Here is a 16570-nt window from a genome sequence, read left to right as displayed (position 1 = left end):
TTCTTCGAGAACTATTTGAGTTTGTATGTTTAAAATACTTTCTGATATGTGTCTTATATTCCATTGCTCTTCATTATTTTCTGTCAGTTTTTAACTATTTAGCTATTACCTTTAATTATTACAGCATAGACCAAAGCACAAATTACATCATTTTCATGTTTTATTAGAAAATTGTATTCCCTATTGCATCCACATTGCTAGCAGCATTTTCCTCGGTGGCCTACAACATAATAACTTCTGTAATTAATTTTATCTGCCCTGTAAGATTTTTTGCACGTTCAGTGACTTAAAACCACACTGGATGATCTCTAAATCAGACTAATTTCTTCTAAAGTATATGTGAGATTCCTGGATTTCTAAAAGATAATTCTTTAGAAAATAAGATTTTAATGTCAGTCATTCACTCAACTCTGGGCCTAAAAAGCATAGATGAGTTTTAGTATCCATATCAAGTGCAATACTGCTCTTTCCTTAGATGCAGTGCCTTGGCCTGCTGCCAGTTGTACTGCCCTCTACCTGCTCTGCACCCAGTTGCTGGGGCCTCTGTCCCGTTTCCTAGATGGTGCTGCTACCACTGTGCTGGATCAGGGTCTTGCTCCCTCTTCTATTCTCTCTAGTCTTCAGGATAGTCGCTAGAAAGTGGGGGAAAATATAGAGGTCCAAAACTGACATTATGGACTGTATGGGACCTAATGGTATAGAGGCACAAGTTACAAACAGTATACAATAGCAGTTACCTAAAGTTTTCATTAATAAAGTCTTAGGCTGTGGGTAACTAGGTGTGATTTGTGATTATAAAAGTATAATACTGAAGATTATACTTCTTCCTCTCAGTTTTGAGGTGTATATATATATAAATTCACTTCAGAATTTTAAAGTACATTTTTTATAGAGATTTATTTTTATTTTTTAACTCTTAATGGCAGTTTGCCTTATTACAGAGACTTGATTTGTGTGTGTGTACACATATATATTGTAAGTAGCTAGATACATCAAAACAATATAGACCTCTGGGGTTGGTTGGGTTATTTCAGTAAATCTGGGCCTCAGTTTATCTAATGAAGAGGCAAGAAAAAAATGCTCTGATAAATTGGAGATAAAAATCTTCTGAGGCTTAGAGAAAAGTTAGGATGGCAAATGGTAGGCATATTGTTTGCCATTTCTGTTCTGTTGATGGTGTCCTAAGCTGGGCAGGGGTCCAGAACTTAGAAGAGGAAAGTGACATAGATGTAAGAGACTTGATGTTTCTGGTCTAGGAACTTCATAACCAAAGATAATTAATTAAAAGTCTAGGCCAGTTTATCTACAGAGCACTGTTCATTTCTCTACCAAATGATGAGAGTAAATTTGAAAGTAAATTTAAGCCAAGATTTAAGCCTACCAGGTTCCTCTTTCGATGGGGTTCTCCAAGCAAGAATACTAGAGAGAGTAGCTATTCCCTTCTCCAGGAGATCTTCCTGACCCAGGGGTTGAACCGGGATCTCCCACATTGCAGGCAGATACTCTACTGTCTGAGCCACCAGGGAAGCCCATACAATAATTGGGCAGTGACTAAATAGCATAATCTATTGCTCAGGAAAGGAGTTGCAAAATGGGAGAAAAGGATTTAAAATGGGATAATGTCTAAATCCTTTCCAGCATCTGCTTCTTTAACTTTAATGCCTTTCTCCACTTTGGATTATTAAACATATATATTTGGATTGCAATATTAAATACATTATTTGGCTTGAAGTATTATGAACAGTGTTGAGCACATACATGTTCAAAATATACAAGTCTCTTCCTGTTAACCACATCTCTGTCGTTTAGTATTTTCAGTGGACAAAGGTTATAGTCACTATATAGAAGCTACCTGTAACAGTTCCTTAAGGGAAATTCCTATTTGTTTCAGACTTGTCCTCAATGGCAGGGAGTCAGTGTTTGAAATATAATGAGAAACTACTAACTACAGTTTGATCACATAGTACATTCTAACTACCCTCTTATTTTCACATATGTGGTTAGTTTGTAAAGTGTTCGATATTTTTAATCTCACTCTTGTTGAGTTCACCTTAGTGGTCAGTGCTGTACATCATCAGAAGGCAGTTACAATACTTTTGCCTCTTTTTTGGTTTACAGTTGAAATTGCAGCATCCAATGGCTGAGTCAGTTTCAGCTCTCTTAGTCCTGCCTCACTTTTTTTTCCCCTCTTAAAGGCAACTACATCTTTTATTTACTTTCCCATTTGCTTTTTTCTAACTTTTGTTATAGAACTGTGCAAATGATAGAAGCAGAATTCTGCTGACTAATCAAACCCTTTATTCTTGACTCATTTCTCAATGTCCAAACTGTTTTAGAAGCTTAAATTTTTATGTCATGTTTAATTAGCATGAGATATCATTTTATGGTACAGATTTAATACTTGATCCGTATCCTTAAAATGCTTGGTCTAATTCCTCAAAATATTAATTATGTACTATATAGTACATCCATCTCCTCCTCTGGCAAACAAATTTTATGTGTTTGGAGTGAAATTTTGTTTAAATTCCAAACAGTGGTTGATACATGATTTAGCATGAAAACTTATTTATGTGGCAATGATACATGATTTAGCATGAAAACTTATTTATGTGGCAATTGTAAGTGAATGTTTTATCTTGGCATTGGTTTAATGATAATGTTTGAATTGTTTCTTTAGTAGTCCCATCCAAGCATTTTCTACTGCCGTGGAGTTTATGAATTAGTGCCAATTTTATACCTAAATTTAAGATGTTAAATATCATGTCTTTAAATGTACAGATACACTGTAGAGAATTATTGAAAGCTGTTAATGAGTTGAATATTCATTTATTTTACCTCTAACCTTAAATGTTAGTTGAACTTAGAATTTCACTTTAATGACTATTTCACATACTTTTAAAAAGAGTCAGTTATTTTAAACTTATTTCATTCTTTGATACCTGTCTTGAACTCTTGTTTTTACTTGGAGTTGGAGTTAAGAAAATTTTAAAAAGCGTCATCCATGATGCTATAGTGTAACATCTCAGTGAAATTTCAAGCCTTAGTTTTCATTAGTGCCGATGAGAACAGACTGGTTTGTAAGGTTTTTCCAGTGCTACAAAAGCTACAAAATTCTACTGCTAGAAAAACATAGCAAAATAAGAAAAAACTAATTTTATTTCAATCTTTATTGTTTATGATGAAAAATTGCTAGTTCCTTCTTCAGTAAGTAAAATTACTAACTTTTTTTAACTCTACCATAATTACAATTTTCAAATTCATCTGAAATTTTAATATGTTAAGAATATTTGATATTTTAATGTAATGGTTAGTTTTGAACATGTAATAATTGAGTGAGGTAAATTAGTTAATCTGGAATGATTTAAAAAGCTCAAAATTATATCTTGCTGATTTTCTAAGTTGGGTAGAAACTTTAAGAAATAGAAAATACCTTTCTTTTTCTTCCTTATACTAAAAGAATTGCAGTTTGGGAATAATTTTACCATATTTTAATTTATAATTTAATTAACATACCATCATTAAAGAAAAAGAAGCATCAAATATTAGTAAGTAATAGCTATTATAATAGAATGTCAGATAATGGGTAGGAACTATATGCTTCGTTTTTTAAAATGGTGTCATTTGCTGTAAAATATAGTAGGTTGGAGTCTTGCTGAATTTTGTCAAGGAGTTTCATAGAAAATTCTTTCCAACATTTGAGAAAAGAAATGAAAAGATCTTTTTTGTCACAAAGATTCTCAAACCTGAAAAGATCTTTTCGTTTCTTTTCTCAAATGTTGGAAAGAATATTTTGTTGGAAAGATATTCTTGTTATGGTTACTGAGATGATACATAGGAAGAGATTTTTTACTAATTATCTAGACCTTTTTTGGTCAAGTTATTGTTTTAACATTTAATGGAAAGCATCTGATGATGGAAGTGGTGGAGAGGAAATTGGGGTTTGTGTTTGTTCTTTCAGTAAAGAAAAATTGGAAAATTACCAACAGTATAAGGAATATCATCAATAATTCATGTATTATAGTATCTCTTCTGACTTCCCAAGTGGTTCAGTGGTAAAGAATCTGCCTGCCAATGCAGAAAAAGCAAGAGACGTGGGTTCGATCCTTGGGTCAGGAAGATCCCCTGGAGTAGGAAATGGCAACCCACTTCAGTATTCTTGCCTGGAAAATTCCATGGACAGAGGGTTCTGGCAGGCTGTATAGTCCATGGGGTTGTAAAGAGTTGGATGTGACAGAGCACACAGTATCTTCTCTATTATTTTTCTTCAGTGGGAGATAGCTTGATTCCTATATTTACTGAAGTATTTACTAAAATGAGTAATTTTCTCAGTTTTTTTCCTGGTGGATCCAAATCTTATGGATTTGTTCAACTACCCAGTAATTTAGTTAAGACTTAATTCAGATTTTTTTTTCTGTGTTCTACATAAATGTACAGCTGATTTATTCTCCCTTTTTTTTTGTTTTGTTTTAAAGGAACCTAGGTAAAAATGGCTTATCTAACAGTAGCATTTTATTGGATAAATGTCCGCCACCAAGACCACCATCTTCACCATACCCTCCCTTGCCAAAGGAAAAGTTGAATCCACCTACACCTAGTATTTATGTGAGTCTGAATTGACTGACTAGAAATAAATCAAACCAGTGTTTGCACCTACCTGTCTTTCGTAAGATCTTGCTTTAAATCAATATGGATGCCCTTTAGGAAACATTAAAATTATTGGTGGCAGCTTGAATGTTTCGGGGGAAAATGATGTATTCAAAAAGATTTTGTAATAGCATTTAAAACATGCCTTCTCAGATATTAACTGTAATTATATTACAGTAGCGTGAAATACTTTTTTACTACCCCCAATTTTTAACAGATTTAGGCAAAAACCACTTAAAAAGTAACTTTTTTGAAGTAAGCTGTGTTTTAAATCTGCATTTTACTAGTTGTAAGGACTTTAACATTCATTCTGTTTTATCTGTCTACCAAAAAAATGATATTTACCTTCCCCAAAAACAGCTGTTCGAGAATATAAAATGCGATGATAGATAATGTCATTAAAAGACTTAATAGATTATTTAGAACTGAGGATTAGTTTTACTTAATAGACATTTGGACATCTCATATAGGAAGTTGATAAGAGTTCAGTCAAAGCAACTCTTATTTATCTTTCTCCAAAATAGGTCCTCCTACCCCATGTCTTTCCATCTTCCCATTTGCCCACTTCTACCCCAAATGAAAAAATTTTATTGGTTTTAAACACTGATTTTTTTCTCTCTTTTATAATAAAGATCACATAACATAAAACTTATCATCTTAACCATTTTTAAGTGTATAGTTCAGTGGTGTTAAGTATATTCTTATTGTTTAAACCAGTTCTCCAGAACATTTTCATCTGGCAGATCTGAAGTTTAATACCCATTTAAAAAACAGCTCCCTCTTCCCTGGTCTCCCCAGCCCCTGGTAGCCATCACTCTGTTTTCTATTTGTGTGAATTTGGCTATGTTAGATACCTCATGTAAGTTAAATTATGCACAGTTTTTCTTTTTGTGACTGACTTATTTTCATTTAAAGTGTCTTCAAGATTCATCCACGATGTACCATGTGATAGGACTTTGTTCCCTTTTAAGGCTGAATAATATTTAAACCATTTTGATTTTGAAGTTTAAATTTTACCTCTCACGTGTTTTGTTCAAGATATAATGGACAAGAGAAGTGTATGTGGTTACTATCTAATTCCAATTAGAATCAAAAGACATAGTGATAAAACACTATAAAATATAAAAAATAGAAGTAATGGCACATAGAATGCATTATTTATTTAAATTGTAAAAAATAATGAATGTGAATTTGGCATAATATTTTCTAAAAGGTCTACTTTATAGAGATCTAACAGTATATTTTAATTTTGCAGTTGGAAAATAAACGTGATGCTTTCTTTCCTCCATTACATCAATTTTGTACAAATCCAAACAACCCTGTTACAGTAATACGTGGCCTTGCTGGAGCTCTTAAGTTGGGTAAGCTTTAAATAAGAAAAAGGAAAAGTATATGTATTTCCTTTACTATCTATTAACTTCTAAAGCACTAGCAGAAACTTTTTTCTGTTCTTTTGTTGTAATTTTTTACATTTTCATTTTAATATTTTCCTGTCTGAGAGAGAGGAGGAGGGAGAGAGGGAGTATTACTTTTTTAATTCCGCTTTTATTTTCATGCTGTTATATAATTATGATTTAGGTTGACTAATAGAAATTTTTAATATAAGATTCAGGTAAAACTTGACATTACTATTAAGTACTGTAGCCTCTTAAATAGTTCTTCTCACTTTCAGAGATTGAATAAATGAGTGGATCTTCATTCCATGGCCCCTTAATTTTTCTCCCTCTGTTGATGGCATGACAGTTAGGTCCAGGGCTTCAGAGTGTGCAGAGGGCTTCAGAGTGTGCAGAGGCCCTAGTGTTTTAGGGGAATTAGATAAGAGTACCATGAAAAATAAAAGCACTTTTAAAAATATGATTCCAAATATATTTTTATTTATTAACTGCATCTATTTATTTATGAAGACCTGGGACTTTTCTCTACCAAAACTTTGGTAGAAGCTAACAATGAACATATGGTGGAAGTGAGGACACAGTTGTTGCAGCCAGCAGATGAGAACTGGGATCCCACTGGAACAAAGAAAATCTGGCATTGTGAAAGTAATAGATCTCATACTACAATTGCTAAATATGCACAGTACCAGGCCTCCTCTTTCCAGGAATCATTGAGAGTAAGTATTTACTTACTGAAAATTATTTTATTTTTGAGATTGTTATTTTATTTTATACTATTTTGCTTTGAAAGGGAGCTTTTGTAAGCATCTCATTATTTTATTGTTACATAAAATAATTTTTTATTATTATTTTTATAACACACTTTATAAATGCTATCCAGTTCACTCTTAACTACTAAGTCTAAGCAAACCTATGGGTTGATAAATACTGTAACTGTCTAGTGAGGTGTCTCTGTTATTTCTGGGATATTTCTGTTTAAAGAGGTGTTTCTTAACCTTGGCATTATTCACATTTTGGGTTGGATAGTTCTTTGTTGTGGGGAGTTGCCCTGTGTATTGTAGAATATTTAGTAGCTTCCCTGGCCTCTCCCTGCTAGATGTCCATAGCACACCCCCTATTCCCTATTCCAGTTTTGACAATCAAAAATGTCTCCAGACATGCCAAATGTCCCCTGTGAGGCAGAATTATCCCTAATTGGGAACTGCTGATATTAGAGGATAAACTAAGCCTCAAGTTTGTTGTATGCTTGCAAAGTTCCTTGTCATATGCCTTCCCATTAAACTATCAGGTTAGTATTATCTGATATATAACTCTCCCAGGAAGCATTACCCATCTCAGGCTGAAAGAGAAGACTCCAAGAGAGGCATAAATTATTTCAAAATATACAGAAAATTAAGGAACAAAACTTTGAAAAATAATCAGGATTATTATTAAGATTCATAGGCCTTTCAGCAATGAAGCATTACTAAAATCCTTTAGCACTGAAATGAGAACTTCATGAATTCTCCTACAAAGTGAACATAAAACATCCGTAAAAGTGACTTTATTAAATGTATTACTCAAACACTTATCTGTACTCAGTTGTTCTGTACATATCCCACAGCTGAAATTTAATATGTGCCTGCAAGTCTTTTATTTGCAATTCATTAGATTTGCTTATCTCTGTTTAAAATTCTGCCCTGAGTTCACATTTTCAATCTAGGCAACATTTGTACCTGCTAATCATATGATTGTGTTCCTTTGTCACTACCACTCCCTATATCATATAGAGAAAGTCATCTAATAAAAACTATCCTGCAACTTACATGAGTTGCAGTAAATTTGTTGTTCATATAAATCTCTCTAGTTCAAACTTCTGAGATACTTCAACTCCATGGTAGTATTATGGTCAGAAAAGAAATAGATAATAAGCAGGATTCAGAGATCATCAAGGAAATTTTTGGAAGAAGATGATGAGAGGCAGAGTATTTAAATAGAAATTGATCCATAATCAAAGAAACAATGGTTTTTGTATGTGCTTTGGAGACGTGAAAAATTTAATAAATGTTCATAAAGCATACACATTTAAAGGGAGGAGGGCAGAAATGTCACTAAGTCAGAAATTGTAGAACAGAGGTAAAAAGATACCATGTCAGTGACAGGGAAATCATAAATAATAGTAATATTTGCGTCGAAAAGCTCTTGTTTGTCCAACATTTAATTTACTTGCTAATGTAAGAAGCACAAGCTGGAATCAAGATTGCTGGGAGAAATATCAATAACCTCAGACATGCAGATGACACCACCCTTATGGCAGAAAGTAAAGAGGAACTAAAAAGCCTCTTGATGAAAGTGAAAGTGGAGAGTGAAAAGGTTGGCTTAAAGCTCAACATTCAGAAAATGAAGATCTTGGCATCTGGTCCTATCACTTCATGGGAAATAGATGGGGAAACAGTGGAAACAGTGTCAGACTTTATTTTGGGGGGTTCCAAAATCACTGCAGATGGTGATTGCAGCCATGAAATTAAAAGATGCTTACTCCTTGGAAGAAAGGCTATGACCAACCTAGATAGCATATTCAAAAGCAGAGACATTACTTTGCCAACAAAGGTCCGTCTAGTCAAGGCTGTGGTTTTTCCAGTGGTCATGTATGGTTGTGAGAGTTGGACTGTGAAGAAGGCTGAGCACCGAACAATTGATGCTTTTGAACTGTGGTGTTGGAGAAGACTCTGAAAGTCCCTTGGACTGCAAGGAGATCCAACCAGTCCATTCTGAAGGAGATCAGCCTTGGGATTTCTTTGGAAGGAATGATGCTAAAGCTGAAGCTCCAGTACTTTGGCCACCTCATGTGAAGAGTTGACTCATTGGAAAAGACTCTGATGCTGGGAGGGATTGGGGACGGGAGGAGAAGGGGATGAGAGGAGAAGGGGACGACAGAGGATGAGCTGGCTGGCTGCATCACTGACTCGATGGACTTGAGTCTGAGTGAACTCTGGGAATTGGTGATGGACAGGGAGGCCTGGTGTGCTGCGATTCGTGGGGTCGCAAAGAGTCGGACATGACTGAGTGACTGAACTGAACTGAATGTTGTAAATGTTTATAATTCACATATAATTCATTTTGAGGGAAAAAAGATTTATCCCAGAAATAACACTCATATTTGTCCATAATAAAGAATAGAGAAAACCTTAACCTCTGCCTTTCCATATGCATTGCATACATATATAATTACACATACACACACACCTCTGTTAGTTGAGGAAATTTATAATCAAGGTTGCCATTTCTGGGTCTCTCAACCTAAGTTTCCTCTCTTGAAAGTGGGGAGGAATGGAGCAGGAACAAGAATCTCTAGTTTTTCTCCTTATAGGAGAATATTAGTAAGGGAGACTATGTGACTGGTGGAGGGGGTTAGATACCATGCCCAGTGAGTTTTGACTTTGCCTGGCTATTCTGTTTAATGTGGTCTTTGAAGAAATTTTCATGTGAGAGAGGTCTGTAGAAACTTAGCTTCAATATTCCACCATTGATCTGTGTGTAAACTTTTCAGTTGTATGGTAAAAAAGGTTGCACAATAAATACTAAGCTGCAATTCTTTTTGCTTAATCTACAGGAAGAGAATGAGAAAAGAAGTCACCATAAAGACCACTCAGATAATGAATCTACATCTTCAGATAAGTAAGTAATTTGTAATGTCCACTTAGTGTTTCTGTTTAAAAGGCATGTTTCTAATATTGTCTCTCTCTTTAAGTTCTGGGAGGAGAAGGAAAGGACCCTTTAAAACCATAAAGTTTGGGACCAACATTGACCTGTCTGATGACAAAAAGTAAGTCTTTCTAGTAGTGTTTCTGTTAACTGATGCAAAGAGGTGTCCTATTAGCATGACTGAAAATTGTCTCGTTTCCTCTTCTGTTTTGTTCCTTGTCATTTTTCTAAATTAATATGCAGGTTTTAGACAAATCATTTATGCTAGGTTTTACAATTATTTTCTTTGACTTAAAACTCTTGTATATATTTTCTAGACCCTTCTATATGTTGTTGCACAATCATAAAATTATATAAAATATATTTGTAAAATAAAATTATACAACAATTATAAAAGTAAGGAAGTCAGTTTTTTTCTTTAATTTTAATGCTTTTTGTTAGGATGTTTTCTTTGCAAAGTTTAAAAATTTAAGTATTCCAGAGTTTTCCTATGCAGGAGTAAAATATTTATAGATTTGATTGTTTTTTTGGTTGGAACATAAGGTTCTTAAAGTTTTTTACTACACATTTATAGCAGGGTTTCACTCGATTTGTTTTTTTATTGCAGGTGGAAATTGCAGCTACATGAGCTGACTAAACTTCCTGCTTTTGTGCGTGTTGTATCAGCAGGAAATCTTCTAAGCCACGTTGGTCATACCATACTGGGTATGAATACAGTTCAACTATACATGAAAGTTCCAGGAAGCAGAACACCAGGTAACTTTTATGAACTAACAGTTGACACACAGATTGATCAAAATGTGAACCGTGCAAAAGAGAACTGGATTCTTTTCATTTATAATGAATGAAACTGGTAGAATTGTTTATATTACAAGATATGACTCTTGAACTGAGCTCAGATTATTAATATTTTTCCCCCTTGGTAGTATCTTTTTTAAAATGTAATATCCCTGAAATAACAACAATGTAATCTGAAAACTTGAGTATTCCTGGGAAAAGAAGTCCTTGTGACTTAACGACTATTATTCATCCCATCTACTGCAGAGTGGCAGGGTTACCCTAAACTTTTACCACAATCATGATAAGAAATATGTTTTATATTATGGCAGTGCAAAAACAGTTTTTTAGAATAATACATTTTCTAATCCATTCCCTTCTATTTTGTATAACAAAGAAAGTATATGTTGCAATCTTCTTGTTGGATTGCAGTGTACAGTTTACAATAGCACTTGATGTGGAGACATTACTAGCCTCATCCTGGTGTCTAGTCTAGATTTCACCACCCACTAGGCTTGTCACTTTGACAAGTCACTTTTCTTCTCTGGGTCTTTTTTTTTTACATTTGTAAAATGAAGTTACATTAGTTTTAGATTTAGAATTCTGTCCAGCACTAATATATCATGTTTTTTGTGCTCCCTTTGATTGATATGAAATTTCAGAGGGTGATGTTCAAAATATTTAACAATTAGGATGGGTGCTGGTGATCAAGAGTTTAGTTATACCAGTGCCTACAGGCTGCATATCATCTTCAGGTATTTCTGTTTGCTTCTTGAAGTAGCCGTGGTTTGAAGACCAGATTGCTTCATTCTTTATTACCTGTTCATTGAATTGTAACTAAAAAAATTGTTTCAAGATAGGCCTATGCTTGCTTCTGGGTAAAGTAGGTCAGTAGTTCCCAGTTCTGGCTGCTCATTCGAATTTTCTAATAAGCTTGTAAAATATGTGTAGTTGACTAATATCTGGAGATTGAGAGCCGGGCATCCATATTTAAAAAAAAAAATAGAAGTTCTTCAGAGAATTACAGTATACAGCCAGGATTAATACCATTAGGCTGTAGTTTGTGTCCTCAGGCCATTGGAAGCCCAATTCTGTGATATTTTATGAATAGTTGAATAAAGTAGAAACAGTTCTGGAATAAATGGTAGAAGATCTATCTACTCTTCACTCTGTCATTTAGACACCAGTGTAAATGCTAAGCAAGTTATTTGAATTCTCTGTAGTTCATTTTTCTTATGTATGTTAAATTGGATTGATTCTATTAAAATTCATTTCAACTGAAATTTTCTCTCATCAATTTGAATTATTTTATGCAAATAGTATTCTTAAAGAATGCAGTTTTTCATTACAAATCAAGGGGGAAGAAAACTTGATAGATCACTTCTTTGTCAATTCTATCTAGAATGTTGGGGGTTTTTTGGTTGGTTTGTATACAAGGTATAGTTTTTCAAAATGTCCTATGGAACCTTAAAGAATTTTCTAAAGAATTCCCTTAAGGTAGTGCTATCCAAAAGAAATATAATGCAAGTCATATATATGACTTAAATAGACTTAAATGTGACTTAAAATTTTATAGTAACATTAATGAAAAATGAAATTAATTTTATCCTAGTTATTTCCAAATAATCTTTTTAACATGTAATCAATACAAAATTAGTGAAACGGCCCCTTGAAATACAGTATATACTTTGCAGTTATTGCACGTCTCAGTTCACATTACCGTATCTTAAGTGGTTATTGTATTAGACAATTTAGTATTAGAAGAAATGTTAATTAGTTTGGTTCAGTGTTTTTAAATTGCTTTGAATACTTTTTCGTGGGACAAGCACTTTGTTTTTGGATTTACCTAGATAAATATGTTACCTGCTTTAATGGACTTTATGATTAGCCTATGTTCTAAACTGGAGATGCTCTCAGGTTCTACGCTAAAAGGTTTTTAGTTAGATGATGGGATCCCAACGTCTCTAATTTTAATTACAGCTTAATTTTACTTAGAGTCCATGCCATGAACACTTCTAGCCATCTACCTGTGATAAGAGACAGTATTACAAGTACTATCTTCACATTATGCTGTGATACATAGAAGACTAGGGTGTTGTGTGCACAGTGTGTGGCAAGAGCAGCTACATTTTTATTAATTGAGGTGAAACTCATATAACAAAATTAAACTGTTTGATGAATGCAGTTCAGTGACATTGAATACAGTTACTATGGTGTGTAGTTCCAAGACATTTTCATTAGCCTGTAAGGAAACCCCATGCCCATTAAGTAGTCATCCCATTTCCCCCTTCCTGTTAGCCCCTGACAACATCTAGTCTCTTCTTTCTAGCCGTATAGTGTTACTTGTTCTGGATGTTTCGTGTGAATGGAATCATACAGTATATTGCCTTTTGTGTCTGGCTTCTTTCACTTAGCATGTTTTTGAGGTTCATCCATACTGTATCAGGTTCAATTTTTATGGCCAAATAATATTCCACCATATGGATATAGAACAATTTATTTCAGTCATCAGTTGAGGGGCATTTGGGATGTTTACTTTTTAGCTGTTTTGGATACAGTGTTTCATGTATTCATGTACAAGAATTTGTTTGAATACTTACTTATACTTCTTTTGATTATATACCTAGAATTAGAATTGCTGGGTCATACGACAATTCTATTTTTAACTTTTTGAAGATTTTGAAACTGCTTTCCACAACAGCTACACCATTTTACATTCCTGACAGCAGTGTACAAAGGTTCCAATTTTTCTTCCACATCCTTGTGTACATTGCTTATTTTCCATTTTTTTCGTATAGCTGACCCAGCAGATTTGACTTTAAGTGTGTGTGTGTATGGTTTTAATTTTCATGTGCTTGTTGGCCATTTGTATATCTACTCTGGGGAAAATGTCTGTCTCTAGTTCCTTCTTAATTTTTTAATTGAGTTGTTTGCCCCTTTGTTGTTGAGTTGTAAGAGTTCTTTATATAGTTTGGATATTAATTCTTTATCAGATACATGATTTGCAGTATTTCCTCACATTTTGTAGGTTATTATTTCATTCTCTTGATAGTGTCCATTTATGTACAAAAGTTTTTAAATTTTAATGGTTTAATATTTTTCTTTCATCACATGCTTTTGGTGTCATATTTAAGAAACCATTGCAAAATCCAAAATTATAAAGAATTTGTGTCTGTGTTTTCTTCTTAGACTTTTATAGTTCTTAGATTTAGGTCTTTGATCCATTTTGAGTTAGTTTTTTGTGTATAGTATGAGCCAGGGGTCCAACAGTATTCTTTTACATATAGCTAACCTGTTTTCCCAGCACCATTTGTTGGAAAAACTATTTTTTTCTTCTATCAAATGACCTTGACACCCTTTTTGAAAATCAATTGACCATAGATGTATGGATTTAATTCTGGAATCTTGATTCTGTTCCATTGATTTTTATCTCCATTTTTATTCCAATACCACATGGGTTTGATTCCCTTTGAGGTAATTTTTAAAATTGGGAAGTGTGAGTCCTCAACTTAGTCCTGTATCTCTTCATAGAGCTTTGAGTTACTGTCTTATATTCTTTCATTTCAGTCTGAAAAACTGTAGCATTTCTTATAGAGCAGACTAACTAAATTTTCCTTTGGTTCTGAAGAATAGTTTTACCAGATTTTTAGTTCAGTTTTTTGATTAAGTTTTTCTTTCTCTTCAGCAACATAAATATGTTAAGCTATAGCTTTCTGGACCCCATGGTTTCCGTTATGAAAAGAGCTATTTTGTTGACAATCCTGTTTATGTCACAGTCACTTCTCTTCTCCTGCTTTCTAGATCTTCTTTGCCTTTGTACAGTATTATTATCTTAGAATGAATAGTTTTGAATTTATCTTACTTAGAATTCCCTGAGCTTCTTGGATATGGAGATTCATGTCTTTTGTCACATTTGGGAAGTTTTTTACTATCATTTCTTCAAATATTCTTACTGCCCCTTTCTCTTCTTCTTCTGGGACGCCTACAATGCACGTGCATGCTCGTGTCCCACAGGTCTCCTAGGGTCTGTGGGTTTTTTTTTTTTTTCCCATTGTTTTCTTTCTTCTCCTCAGAATATATAGTTTCATTTGACCTGTCTATAAATTTACTGATTCTTTATCCTGGTCACATCTACTGAACTGAATTCATTTCAGTTACTGTTTTTTTCAGCTTCAAAGTTTTATCTCATTCCTTATTATTATTTGCATTTCTTCATTGATAATCACAGAAAACTACACACAAAAAAACACAATCACAGAAAACTAACCAAACTGATCACATGGACCACAGCCTTGTCTAACTCAATGAAACTATTAGCTATATATACCACGTAGGGCCACCCAAGACGGACGGGTCGTGGTGGAGAGTTCTGAAAAAACGTGGTTCCCTGGAGAAGGGAATGGCAAACCACTTTTGTATTTTTGCCTTGAGAACCCCATGAACAGTATGAAAAGGCAAAAAGATAGGACACTGAAAGATGACCTCCCCAGGTTGGTAGGTGCCCAAAATGCTACTAGAGATCAGTAGAGAAATAACTCCAAAAAGAGTGAAGAGATGGAGCCAAAGCAAAAACAACACCCAGTTGTGGTTGTGACAGGTGATGGAAGTAAAGCCTGATGCTGTAAAGCACAATATTGCATAGTAACCTGGAATATTAGGTCCATGAATCAAGGCAAATTGGAAGTGGTCAAACAGGAGATGGCAAGAGTGACATCAACATTTTAGGAATCAGTGAACTAAAATGGACGGGACTGGATGAATTTAACTTAGATGCCCATTATATCTGCTACTGTGAGCAGGAATCCCTTAGAAGAAATGGAGTAGCCATTAGGAGAAGGGGACGACAGAGAATGAGATGGTTGCATGGCATCACCGACTCAATGAACATGAGTTTGAGTAAGCTCCGGGCATTGGTGATGGACAGGAAAACCTGGCGTGCTGCAGTCCCATCGGGTCGCAAGGAGTTGGACAGGACTGAGCGACTGAAGTGAACTGATTGATAATCTGTTGAGGCATCATTCTTGTTTCCTTTTGTTCTTGCGCATGGTTTTCTTTAACTCTAAGTATATTTTAAGATAGTTGATATAAAGTATTTGTCTCTGAAGTCCAGTGTCTGTGCCTTTTCAGGAATACCTTTTGTTAATTTCTTTCTTTTTTTTTTTTCTCTTTCTAAAACTAGACCATAATTTGTTTCTTTACATACCTCATGAGTTTTTGTTGAAAACTGATTTCTTGAGTATTTGTAGAATGTGGTCTCTGAATCCTCTGTCTCTTTAGCATAGTGCTCAGCTAGTGTTTTGACGTTTTGAATATTATGTTGTGGCAGTTAGCAGAAATCAAATTCTCCTCTCTTTTCTAAGGTTTGTTACTGTTGGTTGTTATGGGCTATAGTTGTTTATTCCTTTAGTGACTTTCCACATTTTTTTTTTCAGTTATTCATATATCTGTTCTTTTTCAGGTTCTTTTCCCATTTAGGCCATTACAGAGTATTGAGTAGAGTTCCCTGTGCTATACAATAGGTACTCATTAGTTATCTATTTTTATATGTAGTGAGAGTGAAGTCACTCAGTCGTGTCCGACTCGGTTGTGGACTGTAGCCCACCAGGCTCCTCTGTCCAAGGGATTCTCCAGGCAAGAATACTGGAGTGGGTTGCAATATTCTTCTCCAGGGGATCTTCCTGACCCAGGGATCGAACTCGGGTCTCCCACATTGCAGGCAGACTCCTTACCCTCTGAGCCACATGGAATCGCTTTTATATGTAGTAGTCACACTGTTTTTACAAAGACTATATTCCTTGTCATATATGGGCACTGAAGTGTCCTTTCCATTAATTATCTCAGCAGCGATATGACAGATTTCTTTAAATGCCTCTTGCCCTAGGCATGCATGTGGCTTCTAAATTCTGCAGTATCCAGAGGAACTTTTCAAAGCCTTTATTCCTATGAAATCTCACTCCCCAGCTTTTCCATCCAAACGTTTGGGATGTCTGTTGTTTGCTCCAGGTGGTTCTTTTGTTTGTTTTATTTTTTGCCCTTGGTGGCATCAGCTTGTTCTTAGTCTTGCAATGTTC

General features: G+C 34.6%; 1 protein-coding gene across 13 annotated transcripts in view; it reads left to right on the top strand.

The window, feature by feature from the left end:
• KDM6A (lysine demethylase 6A) overlaps positions 1-16570 on the top strand; it is a 179245-nt gene that overhangs the window by 140496 nt on the left and 22179 nt on the right. For all 13 annotated transcript variants that reach the window (XM_068962559.1, XM_068962558.1, XM_068962557.1 and 10 more), the window contains 6 exons: positions 4473-4602; positions 5900-6005; positions 6549-6754; positions 9631-9695; positions 9769-9843; positions 10330-10478. In XM_068962559.1, coding sequence (XP_068818660.1) covers positions 4473-4602; positions 5900-6005; positions 6549-6754; positions 9631-9695; positions 9769-9843; positions 10330-10478 — 731 coding nt within the window. The remainder of the gene's footprint in view (positions 1-4472; positions 4603-5899; positions 6006-6548; positions 6755-9630; positions 9696-9768; positions 9844-10329; positions 10479-16570) is intronic.

The sequence above is a fragment of the Capricornis sumatraensis genome, chromosome X, assembly GCF_032405125.1.
Source record: "Capricornis sumatraensis isolate serow.1 chromosome X, serow.2, whole genome shotgun sequence".
NCBI classification, from domain to species: Eukaryota; Metazoa; Chordata; class Mammalia; order Artiodactyla; family Bovidae; genus Capricornis; species Capricornis sumatraensis.
This window is presented reverse-complemented; position numbering and strand designations above follow the sequence as displayed.